At 39.0% G+C, this 13,579-nt stretch overlaps 1 protein-coding gene across 4 annotated transcripts in view; it reads left to right on the top strand.

Moving 5' to 3' along the window:
- Window positions 1-13,579, top strand: part of tcf12 (transcription factor 12) — a 66,575-nt gene extending 52,996 nt beyond the window's left edge. For 2 of the 4 annotated variants that reach the window (XM_077564084.1, XM_077564086.1), the window contains 8 exons: window positions 438-511; window positions 1,683-1,754; window positions 2,176-2,367; window positions 5,467-5,575; window positions 5,671-5,815; window positions 6,022-6,251; window positions 8,056-8,209; window positions 10,458-13,579. In XM_077564084.1, the coding sequence (XP_077420210.1) occupies window positions 438-511; window positions 1,683-1,754; window positions 2,176-2,367; window positions 5,467-5,575; window positions 5,671-5,815; window positions 6,022-6,251; window positions 8,056-8,198 (965 nt within the window). In that variant the 3' untranslated portion in view covers window positions 8,199-8,209; window positions 10,458-13,579. The remainder of the gene's footprint in view (window positions 1-437; window positions 512-1,682; window positions 1,755-2,175; window positions 2,368-5,466; window positions 5,576-5,670; window positions 5,816-6,021; window positions 6,252-8,055; window positions 8,210-10,457) is intronic. The other 2 variants (XM_077564085.1, XM_077564087.1) reach the window with 1 other exon arrangement.

Below are 13,579 nucleotides of genomic sequence, written 5' to 3'. Positions count from 1 at the left end.
CACAAACCCAGTTAAGACCATTCGTTAAATGGAACAATTTGCATTTAAAATGTTAAGGTTTAAACCTTCAGATTTACTTCACCGTGGTGAAAAGGAATGGTATTACAAATTGGATTTGTCACTTCTCTTATTTTTTTCCTTCCTTGTTTAAAACAAGCTAGATATTGGTGGATTTAGAAATCGGGGGCGTGAGACAAACTCCCAGCCAGCTCGTGTGTCAGGATGCTGCATCAGAACATCAGAAATGATGTAATCTTCCTAATGATAAAAATATCTCCTGAACGCCAGTAAATTGGCATGTTGGCATGTTATGACAGTTAGCTGTTGTTGGTGTATTCAGTAAAGCAAGACGCAGCTAACAGCTATGTTGATATGAAACGCAAACAGCATCACTTGTGAACTTAAGTACTCCTTTGCACTTTGGTCTTTTTGCTTAGGTACCACCCAGTGGCCTCGTCCTAGTGGACAGACCCCTTCTTCTCCAAATTATGAGAACTCACTTCACTCACTGGTAAGCTTCTTCCTTTTCTTCGTCCTCTATGGATGCTCACTTTGGTTGCGTTATCATGACAATGAGATTCCCGCAAATGTTTGCAGAGATTAAGTGGTAGGTCAAGAATAACTGAACAATACCTGTCCCTTAGGAGTTGCCATCTGTCTCCTGCTCCAGGCTTAACAGTTGAGGGGGGGGGGGGGGGGGCTAGTTCAAGGGGCTGCGAGCAGCTGTATGCAGAGCCACTTCTCCAGGATTCCTTTGCTGCCATTCTTACAGATTTAATTTCACCCATACACATATTGCCTCAATCTATGCAAAATAAAACTATGGGTCAGATTTTCCAAGTAGTCCAAGTTATAAATGCCTGAGGAGTTTGGAAAGCCCCATGACTTCTAGAATTGGGACTGAGCAACTGTCTAAACATGCCACTTGAGGATTTCATTACAGATGAAATAACTAATCGCTAATGGTTTGAGACACTCTTGCTTATTTTACACAATGATAGTACTTTGCTGTAAGGCAGCAAATTGCACATGATTCAAAAGTTTGTAATAGAGACATTGTATTTTTTTTCCATTCCATTAGCAGCCAATGAAGTGGGAGGTACTTTAGTTGCTAGATTAGGCCCGCCGCACACCAAGAAGCGCTGTGGCCAAACAAGTGAAGTGGACTATCGCAAAAAAATTGGCGACTTTATGCCGTACATCAAGCGTTTCGACACCACACTTTCTATTATTGGCAATAAAGGAGAGTGGATATTTTGAGAGGCTATTTATTGGCTATGATCGATTTTGTTTGTTTGTTTTGTTTTTGTGCAAGTTAGTGCATTTTTGATTGGCTGTTCCATCTGTGACATTGCAATCTTGCAACACTGTTTACCGGCAATTAAAATTTGTAATTGCTGTAAAACCGGTGGCTTTGGGTTAGCCACACATGAAAACTAGTTGCCCAAACCCATATACTGCCTTATATTCAAGTTATGAATAGACTATGGCGCTGTAAAGGAAAGAAGTAACCACTTGTGTCATAAGAGGTATTAAAATAGCACACAAAACACTTTCATCCTAACAAACTGATTGGTCAGCAGATTTATGCCTGTCTGCAAATCCTCTCTCTCTCTCTCTCTCTCTCAAATTGTATTTCCGCTCTTTCTTAATCCTTTTCTTATTTCTTTGGACTTTGGCAGAAAAACAGAGTTCATCAGCAGTTACATGAGCATCTTCAGGATGCCATGTCTTTCTTAAAGGATGTCTGTGAGGTACTTTGGATTGAGCTGCTTTTCTATAACATGTTTCATAAATTGTCGTGCTTTTTTTTTTTTATTCCTCTCATGACCTCGACATTCAATCGTTATTTTTATTTTTGAGTCAGCTTTTCTTGCCATTGTTGTTTTATTGGCTTGCCACACAATCTGCTTGAGTGCAGATGTTAATCCACTCCATGTGACTGCTATTCACTTCACACAAATAAGTATATTTGTTGATGTTTGGCGCTCTTGTGATCATGCATTTGTATTTTCTTTATCTTCACTTTTGAAGTCCAGGCCATCCAATCATTGTTTTCGTTTTTTGGTCGTAGTATGCTTATACTAAGCTGCTCTGCCGTTTTTTTCCCTCTCCTCACCACTCCTCTCGCACCCCCCTGACCCTCCATTCTACAAATCCCTATGCTCCCCTCAGTCGCGAATGGAGGATCGTCTTGACCGACTGGATGACGCAATCCTTGTTCTGAGGAACCACGCTGTGGGCTCCACCGCCAGTCTACCCAGCGACATCCACAGTCTACTGGGACAGGCACAAAACGGTCAACTGGCAGCCATTGGAGCAAGTTTCCCTGCCTCGGCGTTAGCTCCCAGTCGGACAGCAGCGATGGTATGAAGTGCTGATTGAAGATGTGCATGTTTCTGTCTCCCAAATTAAGATATTGCGTTTGAAATGCATCTGGGAAAACAAACGTTTTTTTTTACATCCTACTAATGCCAGCGGTTTAGAAACAATTCATCACTGTGACAAAAGCACACATCAATGACACTGACATGTTCCATAAGTGTGATCGCTTTCAGACTCGATTTGATTTAATTACCTCCACACACTAGTGTGAAAGACAAATTCGAAAACATATATGATTTGTTTGTATGAACTGAAGAGATTTTTATAATATTTCCAAGAGAAATGAAAGTTAGAGTGAAAGTGTTGGATACAAATCCAAATATCTTCAGTTTTATTAAAATCACCCCTGTCAACATGAAGTACTCCAAAATTACTCTTTGTTCCCCCAGCATGGTAATGATTATTATATGTGCCACTGAAAATAATAATTTTCTACTTTACCATACATTCCTTTACATCCAGTTATGTGATCAAAACTGAGGTGAAGTTAATTTGCATTGAGCATCTTCTGGCTGCAAATGACATAAGAAAGTGACAAGTGATTGTGTAAAAAAAAAAAAAAAGATTGATATTTGCCATTGTGTATGTTTCTTATAGTTTCAAAATGTTTTTTATCTGATCATTTTTAGCAAACATCCTATTTTGTGTTATTCTAAAAGTGTTAGGGATGCACCTAATCATTATTTTGTTCTGAACAAGTACGAATACAAGTACTTGATACTTGATAAAACTATTTGTGGTAATAATGATTTATTTTAATTGCCAATTGTTCAAGTCTAAATATAAAAACAAAATCTTGAACATGGCATAAGTTTCACTGAAATATAACACTTTTTAGAGCTACAACTTGTAATTACTAACGTTCTAACATCCTTACATCGTACTCTACCTGCCTGAAATGGTATACAGTATGTCATGTCATGTCATGTCCTGTAAAGTGGTATCGGTGTTGTACTATGAGAGAATTTTTGTTTAGTACTGGTACGAATGCAGTAAAGATGTACATTATCCCCAACTTCCACCAAGAACCAGAGCACTTTACCTGTATTGAGCTTTTAGACAAAATGCAAAAATAGTGCATGCCCACATGGTCACGGTTTGAATACATTGTATTATTCTGAAATTATTAGATGTGACGCCATGCTTTGTTTTTAAAAACTGTTTGCACAGATGAAATGTCTAGGTTCTCAATTGATTTTGTCGCGTTTGTAATCGAACACCAAACTGTGGCAGTAATGTTGAGCGACTGTGACTGCCAGATAGAACATACTGTGTTTGCACAGACACAGTTCTTCCTGTGTGGGGGAGAGCTTCCCTTAAACAGGCTCACCAGCCTCGAGACAGTCACGGGCTTTTAGTCAGGATTGCCAGCCACCCCCCCCCCCCCTTTTTGTACCCCTTTTCATCGCTTCTTTTTAACAAGCAAGGAAATCTGAATGGTTGGAAACGTGTGTCTGCACCCCGTGCCTCCTCAGCTGTATGATAATCAGGCCCAGCCGTGAAAATGGCAGCCTTCTTTTCTTGCCAGAACCCAAGCTTTCCCCTCCTCCTCCTCCTGTGCACAAAGACTTGTTAGGGCACCTGTTGAGAGCACAGCAACGATTAGTGTAGCGCAGAAGAAGGGGAGGGTTTTGGGGTAAAGGGGTTAACAGAGGCCAACAGTGACAGGGGGATTACATAACTAAACATTGGGGAGGGGGGGTTAGGGATGTACCCTCCAACCTTAGTTGACACTTTCCCTGCCTTCTCATGGAAGTCGAAAGAGAATTGAAATAACTTTGAAAAAAACATGTGGCGAACATCTGCAAGAATGGGGGATTGTGGCACATGCTGGTTGTTGACTATTTGCCTCTCATGAATGTGTACATAATGAGTGCTATGTCACAACCAGAAATTCAGTCCAGTTTGATGTCTTTTGAAAGTGAACACCAAAGAAATCTAAAAACAGTCTTCTTTTAGACACGAAAAAGAGTCTTGGTTGTGGTTAAAGGCAGTCAGTCATGAGTGAACTGTGCTTCATACTGTTTGGAATTGTAAATGACTCATTAGATCCCAGGATTGGTCCTGTGCTGCACAAGTGAATGCTTGTTTGAAGGCACCCTCTTAACAACTCATTTGCTCCCAAAAATGTATAAATACGTTCTATTTTAAACGTTTCAGGTGTCCCAAAGACGTATTTATACGTTTTTACGTGTGTGTTTTTTAATGCTAGCCTCTCAACTGCACAAAACGGTTGAAGCAATGGTAGTTATTTACAAAAACGGCCAGCAGGTGGCAGCAGAGTAGAAGAGATCAACCAGGGCCATGTTGAAAACAAGCTGATTTACCCACAGTTCTAAGCAGATTTGTGACTAATGATGAAACTTAGCTATATTCTAATGCTAATTGCTGCAAAACGGAGACAGATACAAATATACGTTTTTTTTTCCTGATGAAAGAAGATACTCATGTTGTCATAGCAATAGAACACAATATTCTGTGGGCCTTGCATAATCAGTCAAAATCAAGTAAAACAGCCGGGAGTAAAGGGGATTGCTTCAGTGAAAATGGCTGAAAGTGAATGAGTTAAGTGTTCCCTCATGTTGATTAATCCCATGAATTCATTGAGTTTGTATTGTAAATGAATTCCATCCTGCCTGAGTGCATTGATTTGAGCGTGTTTATCTGTCAACACAGAGTTGTGTGTAGAAGTTAAATTTGGAACATGTAGGCTACCTGTATCTAGGGGTGCAACTATTAAGTATTTTTAGAATCAAGCATTCTATTAATTTTCACACTGGTTAATCAAATAATCAGATACAAATGGATGCAACATGATAGTGTGCTTGTGTTTTGCAGACCTGGGGTCGCCATTCTCATTTTCTACTATAATATCTGTGACTTTGAGTGTATTTAGCTTTAAAAGGCGGGGCCTAACTTTAAATCGTTTTTTTAACACACATTATACGAGGCACTTTTTTGAAATTCTTCCACAAGATCTACCATTTATCTATTTCTGTTTGGTCTTGTATTGTCGTTGTTTCATTTCCAGAGGATGTCAACTTCCCGTCTTGACAATGCACCTCCTGTTTTTATTTGCAGGGTTCTTCCCATGCTGACGACAGTGCTAGCCTGAACAGCCACGGAGGCCTGCCAAGCACTGGCTCCACGTCCAGCACAGAACTCAACCATCAAGTTGAAGCATTCAGAGGTTTGATGGTCCCCCCACTTCTTTTTGACTCATTTTATGGCTGATAGACAGCTTTCCTTAATTTGCCTTTTTCTCGCCTCCCACACCTCTTCCAGGCTTGGCTGGTCAGGTGGCTACCGCCTTGGCGCTGAAGTTGGAGAAGCATGAAAAGGACGACATGAATGATTCCCTCTCGGGCGATGACAAGTCGGATGATGAGAGCGACAGCCTGAAAACACCGCGCGCTGGCACGCGCACAAGGTAAGAACACACTGTGAAGACAAAAGAACATAAACTAATAAAAATATATTAAAACAATTATAGTTATTTTTATAATGTATAATGATTTAATTATGATCTACCCATCCATTCTCTAAAATATTTGATGAAATTGTTCAACTTTATTATTTAGCTCCTTGTAATCAAATCAACCTTCCTTTTCAAAAGTGTTTTCTTATGCCCCGCAGTCTGACTGAGGACGAAGACCTGAATCCGGAACAGAAAGCGGAGCGGGAGCGAGAACGCAGGATGGCCAACAACGCCCGGGAACGCTTGCGGGTGCGGGACATCAACGAGGCCTTCAAAGAGCTGGGTCGCATGTGCCAGCTGCACCTGAAGAGCGAGAAGCCTCAGACCAAACTGCTCATCCTCCATCAGGCCGTGGCGGTCATCCTCAATTTGGAGCAGCAAGTTAGAGGTCTGTTCCCAATGACTCTAAATTTATATATTGTGTAACCATGAAACTGGGCTACACTCTTACAAAATATGTTCCAGTTTTACATCTGTCTGTCTGCTGTATTCATGTCCCATTTCATGTTGTCTCACTTGATAAAAATCTGAATTTGTAATCATAACTTTCCGACATTTTTTTCCCCTCAAACAAGCAACTTTTTAATTCCTGTTGCATTTTGGGATACACATTGTTAGCCTTTCAGCATAATTGCCTTGGTCATTTTTTGGAAAATGAAAAGAAGGAAAAAAATTCAACTAACATGAAGACTGAGTACTCTTTTTCAACATTTATGGATTACCATGACTTTTATGTTTTAAAAAAATGACTTGGGCAGTTACACTATTACCGTATTTTCACGACCATAAGGCGCACCGTGTTATAAGGCGCAGTCACAGTTACTGGTGCTATTTCTGTGTTTAACACACACATAAGGCGCACGGCAATAGTGGGAGCACGCACAGTTAAACATACGCTAGCTTAAAACATATGGTAGCATGCTATTGTGCTAAAACATATGCTAGTGCTAGCGCATGTTTTTAAAAAGGCAGCGAACGGAACAAAACTGAGTTCGGTTGAAGTAACAATGTAAACAGTGAGTTCAGTTGTACTTGAAGCATATAACAATGTACTCGCGTTGCTTTTGAGCAATCCTAATCCACAAATCAGTCATAGTCCTCATGATATTCTGTATCAGAAACAAACAACTGGGCAAATTCTCCATCAAACACGCCGTCTCATTGTCAGAGTCAGTTTCGTCGTGTCCTCGGAAATGATGCCGGCTTTTGCGTTCGCCCAGGCATTCACGATCCATTGACAAATTGTGGCATAACTTGTCCGTCTTGGAAAAGCTGTGTTCGCCAGCCTCCCGGAATGATAGCAAGCTCCGCGTTCATTTGCCAAACTTTATTTTTCACAGCGGCTGAGATGTGCGCACATTTCAGTCACAGAAATAGAGAAGAAAAAGTGACGCTTGGGAAAAACCAATCTGGTGTTTTTAGTATGTGGTGTGATCTGTTTTGCTACACTTTTTAGACTTGCACTACTTCAAAATGACTTTTACGATGTCTGTTGCTGTAAGTGCACGTTGTTCAATAAAGCATTTAAAATGAAAGGGAAAAAAAGGAAACAATACACTACTGTATGAAGTAGTTTAGCCCGGACACCCCTTTTTGGTATGTTCCATCACCCTCACTCCCTGCACCGCTCTGTTTTGGAGGGAGCTGTCAATCAAACAATTAACTTGTAAGTGGCTCGTTAAGTTATGAAACAAGAAAAAAAGAGGACACATGCTCACTGAACATGCATGCTTTAGCGCCATGGCATGAGTTTGAACACAAGTCACGATTGGCAGAGCAACATGTAGGGGTGGGGGAGAGGGAGAGGGAGAGGAGGGGCTGGAGAACTCGCCACCCTGCTCTCATGTCTGTCCTCAGTCAGGTCCGCCTTTCTTGTATATAAGCAATGTGTGTGGGAAGTACTCTCACACAGTCAAATTTTTGAACCTCGGTCCACACAAAGTCGATTTTTGAGAAAATGTAAGACTTTAAAGTGCGCCTTATAGTCGTGAAAATACGGTAGACTAAGAAAAAAAAAATGTCTTCCCTTAAGGGGGCGCTAGACCCAAAAAGTTTGACAACCCTTGACCTAGACTGGAGAATGGTTGCCACATGGCATCCTCAGTTTGTAGCATCTGTACAGGTGGAAGTTTTTTTTAATTTTTTTATTTACTGATATTCTTCCTACTATTGTATTTTGACTGTCCCTATAGAGCGGAATCTTAACCCCAAAGCTGCCTGCCTTAAGAGAAGAGAGGAGGAAAAAGTGTCGGGCGGTTCCGGTGACGGGCAGCAAGGTCACACGGGGGTCCACCCAAGCTTGACCGACGCATCCAACCCTATGGGCCACCTCTGAGGCCCGGACAGGTACACTTACTTCTGCAGCCAAGCCATCTTGTCATGATCTCCTGACAAAATGTAAAGGTCCTTCTCTCATTGAATTATCTTTGTCACCAACAGTCCAAAAGCCAAACTTAGTGTGTTTTATGTCATATAAAACAGCAGCAAAACATAACACCGGCCCTTCACATTGGACAAGCTACAGTAAGACTAGGTAACGTTGGGCCACTCTGTTTGATAAATCACAAAATGAATCAACAATTGAACTGCTTGCCAATTCTTTTGCTTTTGATCGAGCATCTGATTGAACATCTCTAGAGGTGGCGCACGAGGAATCATTTCATATATTTCTCATCTGAAAGTACAGATTACAGTGGATAGAGAAAGTGAACACAACCCTGTTTTTGCTGATGTGGAATAATTTGACTTCAGTAATCTATAGTACACTGCCTCTGGAGAGTATTTGGAAGCATTTCACTTTTGCCACATTTGGTTATGTTACAACCTCATCGCAAAATTCTACAAACGCCCTTCCATAATGACGTGACCCAAAAAAAAGAAATAAATTATTTTTGCTTAATTATTGAAAATAGAAAACTAAGACATCTCTATCTCTCTGTCTTGAGCTCTCTGTCGATGTCTCTCTGCAGTTTATTTGTAATGTTTGCATCTCTATCTCTAGCTCTCACTCTAAAAGCTGTTGGGTCAAAAATAACCCAAGTTAGTTCAAAAAGGAACCGACACAACTTTTTGGGTTATTCAATTAACCCCCAAAAAATAAGACAAAAAATTGGAGTCAAATGAATAACCAACCAAACAACCCAAAAAATTGGGTTGCGTTGTGGGTTATTAATGTAATTTGACCCAACATTTTGGGTTAAATAAAAAGTTGGGTCTGTGTATTTTAGACCCAATTTAACCGGGTTTTTCAACTAACCCAATTATTTGGGTCAAATGAATAATGTATAAAAAACAACTGAAGAAATTTGGTTTCTTTTTGAATTACTGATTCAGGGATGTGATTTTTCCGCTAATTCGCGGAATTCCGCTTTTTTTATCTCCCCCCCCAAAAAAAAAATATATATTTTATTTTATTTTTTTTTTAGTAGTTCATTGTGTATGCACATGACTCCGACAGATAACATCTTCTGCTATAACAAAGACATTTGTGGTATGCTCTAATATGAGTTACTTTTCATTTGGTCATGATACAATTATTTGTTCATGAAATTTGAACTCTTCAACATTATTTATGTGTTAACTTAGTAATCACATTAGTTAGATATGATGATATTCTCAGTGATAGTTTTTAAAAGCAAAGACAGTCCAATGTTTTTGAATATGACTGATTTTGAGATGACTAAAACTGCCATTTTATATGGGATAGTTCAATATACATTGAAAATTTATGCTGTTGTTTTGTCTATTTCTTTGTCATGTGAGTGCATTGAAAGTACTTAAAAACACGGAAAACCCATGAGCTCCGGGGGCTTCGCCCCCCGTGTCCCCCCACCAGGGCACTGCCCTGGACCTAGCTGGGTGCCAGCGGCCCCCAGACCCCCGGCTAAATTTTCAGAAAATTTCAATCATTTTTTTTTTACCCAATTAAATCGGGTTATTCAATCAAATTATTGTAAAAATAAAATAAATTATTCAGTTAAATACTGTAGCTCAGTTCATTTTAGACCCAATTCAACTAGGTTATTTAATCAATCCTAAAAGTTGGTCAAATGACTAACCTGCAAAGTAAACCCGAAAATTGGGTTGCTTTTTGTGTCATTAATTTAATTTGACATTTAGGGTTAAAAAACTAAATAAAGTTTGGGCGGTCCATGTTTGACGCAATGTGGGTTTATTTTTGACTCAACTGTTTTTAAGAGTGCACTCTCTTTCTAACTATCCGTTTAACTCTTGACCACCGGCTCTCACTATCTCTATCGTCATCAATCTTAATTATCTGCCAAAATGCAGGCGTGTTTCTTAGTAGCCCATATTATAGGTTTAGGTCTGGTTGTGCCATTCCAAAAATGTTTATTGAATTTATTTAATGTCTTGTCGCTGAGGAAAATGTCCAAAACATGACGTTACAAACCAGCATTTTTCACTGCAGTTTTCTTGTTCCTGCTGTTTTTCAGCACTAGTCCTTCACATATGTGGTCAAGGCATTGAACCAGTTGTGTGTTCACTCTCTGTATCAACTACAAATGTGTTTCGCATGTTGTTTCATGACATAGCGCGCCACTTCTGATGTTACTATTTATCTTGTTTGTGACAGATCCAACACGCACAACGTTTCATCCCGTCTGAGATGGCGGCTTGGCCTCCCCGCGACGGAGGGGGCTTCCCGCTCTGTTTACGCCACTTGTGGAGGAGAATAGACCACCAAAAGCCAAAATCACACAAGACTAACACAATCCAGTCCCGAGACTGACAAGGATCCCGCGCGGGGCACACTCCGTCCTCAAATTTCGCCCCAAAAAGCGAGAATCTCAAGCACATATCACGCAGATCTGCAAGAGGCGTGTCGCTTCTGAACAATCAGACTTCGCAATCTCCTCCGACCCCACGTGGAGGTTGCCTCGTGCCTAAACTGAATTGACGAATGCATTGTAACAGCAACTTTTTTTTTTTTTTTTTATTTATTACGTCCACGAGCTCAAAGTGTATGTCTTAAGGGAAAATGTATACCGTTTTTCAGTTTGCCAGTGTTGTTGTTGAAAACAAAGCACTCCAGGCCTGGGAAGTGAAAGGAGAGAAAAGGTGAGATTGGCTGTGTTCGAAATCACTCCCTAAGCCACCATTTGGTGGCCTTTTTAGTGAGTTTGCCATTTTGTAGTGCTTTTTGATTGTCTAGTGAGCAAAAATAACCCCCTGTTCAGTGCTCTTAATGTATCCCACAATGCAACTTGGGAAGAAGTGAACGACAACATCAAATAGGAATTGTCAGAAACGTTTCAGGACTTGTCACAAATGATAGATTAGTGGGGCCAGGTGATCAACAGGGTCATCACCATGACAACGCACCTCCTTACAAGCCCTGAGCATCTGACATTTCCTGGCAGAAAAGAATAAGGCACTGCTGATTTTTCCAGGAGTGCTTGATGTTGGGCAGAGAAGGTCGGGTAAAGTGTGTTCCACTCCAATGTGAATACTTGCAAAGGGGAGAAAACATCCTTTTTCACCAGTCCTGGTATTTTTCTGACACATGCATTGTGACGACATAAAAAAAAAATAATCGTTTCCACAATATTGTTTGATTGGTGGCAAGCGGGAAATTGATAAGCAATGGCGCAAAAATATCTTTAATTGAGCTACACATTACAACATGTATGGATATAAAGTGCTTTATTTGTATTAATTTTGTCAAATACACACTAAATTCTAAACTAAATACTAAATATGATTTTATTATACTCTATTTATTTGTTCAATTGTTTACTGCTTTACATTTTACCAATATACTTGCTACCCCCCATTTTCTGAAAATATCCCAAATATGTCTTAGACAACTATGCTATTAGGCTAGTGATAATTTAAAAAAACTTTTTTTTTAATCCCTATACAATGGAGCCTTGAGATACAAGTTTAACAGTTCTTCGCAGAGGAGAAAGAATATATGCCTGTAAGTATTCTTATACTATCTGTCAACGTATGTTGCTTGCACAGTTTCTATTCAAATGCTGTTGCTTAAAGGGATATAATTGTTTCCATTAATGTGTTTGCATTAAGTTAGCGGACATAAAGTTACGTGATTTTTGTTTAAACAGAACACAAACGCGAGTTAAGTTGCGTTACCATACAATGTTTGTATGTCAATTTTTTGTTCAGTACTACAAACAAAAATCATCTGAACATGGTTTGACCTAAAAAAAATAATAATAATGCAAGTCAGGTCACTTGTATCTCAGTGCACCACCGTAGTGAATAAGTGGATGATTCCGAACACAGCCATTCATTTATTAGCCATTTGTACCCCATATTTTTTTTAAAATAAAATAAAATAAAACACTATGCCTCCACCTCCCTGAGAAAAAAATAAGTATTTATATTAATTATTTCTTAATTCGTTCATCAAACGCATGTTACCAAAAGTTTGTGTTAGTTTAGTTTCTGCAAGTTTTTGTGCGTTGAATACAAACAAACTCAAGTTTGACTGAAAGCGCCCATTTTGTTTGACATTGTAGTTGGTTTAAAATGCTAACAGTACAATAAACACAGCATATCTTTGCATTCCCTGCCTATTTGTAGTGTCTTAACTAAAGCAGAAGCCTTTAGCCATACAGTATTCAATATACACAGATTGTTACGTGCAGTTTGACACTCAGCATCTTGTTTTCAATTTGATCACATTGCTTTCAAACAAATAACGACGACCACTTTTTCTCCTGGGCTGATTCCATCTTTGTTTGTCTCGATACAAAAAAGCAGGTATACGTTTGTGTGTCAAGTCATTTATTCCTGCTTCAGTTATATTTTGCTAAACGCTAATAAAATAAGCCAGACGTGATATTTCAAACTTTGCTGAACATAAATTTAAAAAAAATGTGTTGAATTGTAGCACAACAATGAACAAAACAATAGATTTCTCTTTGGCTATGGCTTTATTTATGTTTTGGTGTGCATGTTTTTTAAGTCTTTGCTTTATATTCCATTTAGTTGTCTGTATATTTTCTCCTGAGGCTTCTGTGCAAAAAAAAAAAGGGACTTCCGTTAGACTCAAAGTAAAAGTTTACATCATTGAGCAGTTTTATTTTTTCTTTGTCTTCGTGTGTGTGTGTGCGTGTATATGTGTGTGTTATCGGTCAGTATGTGGCCTTGTTGCTCATGACAGTATTCACACGTGTGATTCATGATTTTAGCATGTACATATACACGTTACTTCCTTCTCCGCTCCTTTCATTTAATATGTTCTTCTTCGTATTTCTTTCGCCAGGTTGCTGTATTCCCACATGCTTGTCCCTTGTGTAATATAGAAAAAGGGAAAATCAAAAGGAAAGCGGTTAAAAAAAAATGTTTGGCTTATTTTTCACTGTAGTTAGTCTTTTATACAATAATACTGTAAGAATATTTCTTGAATTCTAAATATTACTCTTTCTAGATTTTTGAAAGCAAAAGTTTTGAGTAAAAAGTTTCTTACTTTATTTTACTATATTAGGTAGTAAAATATACACGGTTACTTAACCATAACCTGTTTCGTTATGACTGGAAATGTCAATGTCCATTCGCAAGTCTCTCGTGGTTGACTGAGGAACATTTTGTGTCAAAACTTCAAACATGTCAGTGCACATCTCGAAAATGCGGCAGTGAGAATTACAATTTTCTGTCTTTTTTCAACAGAAGAACATTATGTATATAACATTTATGTTGCAATAAATGTGCCATCTTTTTTTTTTTAAA

Source organism: Vanacampus margaritifer, chromosome 4 (genome assembly GCF_051991255.1).
Source record: "Vanacampus margaritifer isolate UIUO_Vmar chromosome 4, RoL_Vmar_1.0, whole genome shotgun sequence".
NCBI lineage: Eukaryota > Metazoa > Chordata > Actinopteri > Syngnathiformes > Syngnathidae > Vanacampus > Vanacampus margaritifer.
This window is presented reverse-complemented; position numbering and strand designations above follow the sequence as displayed.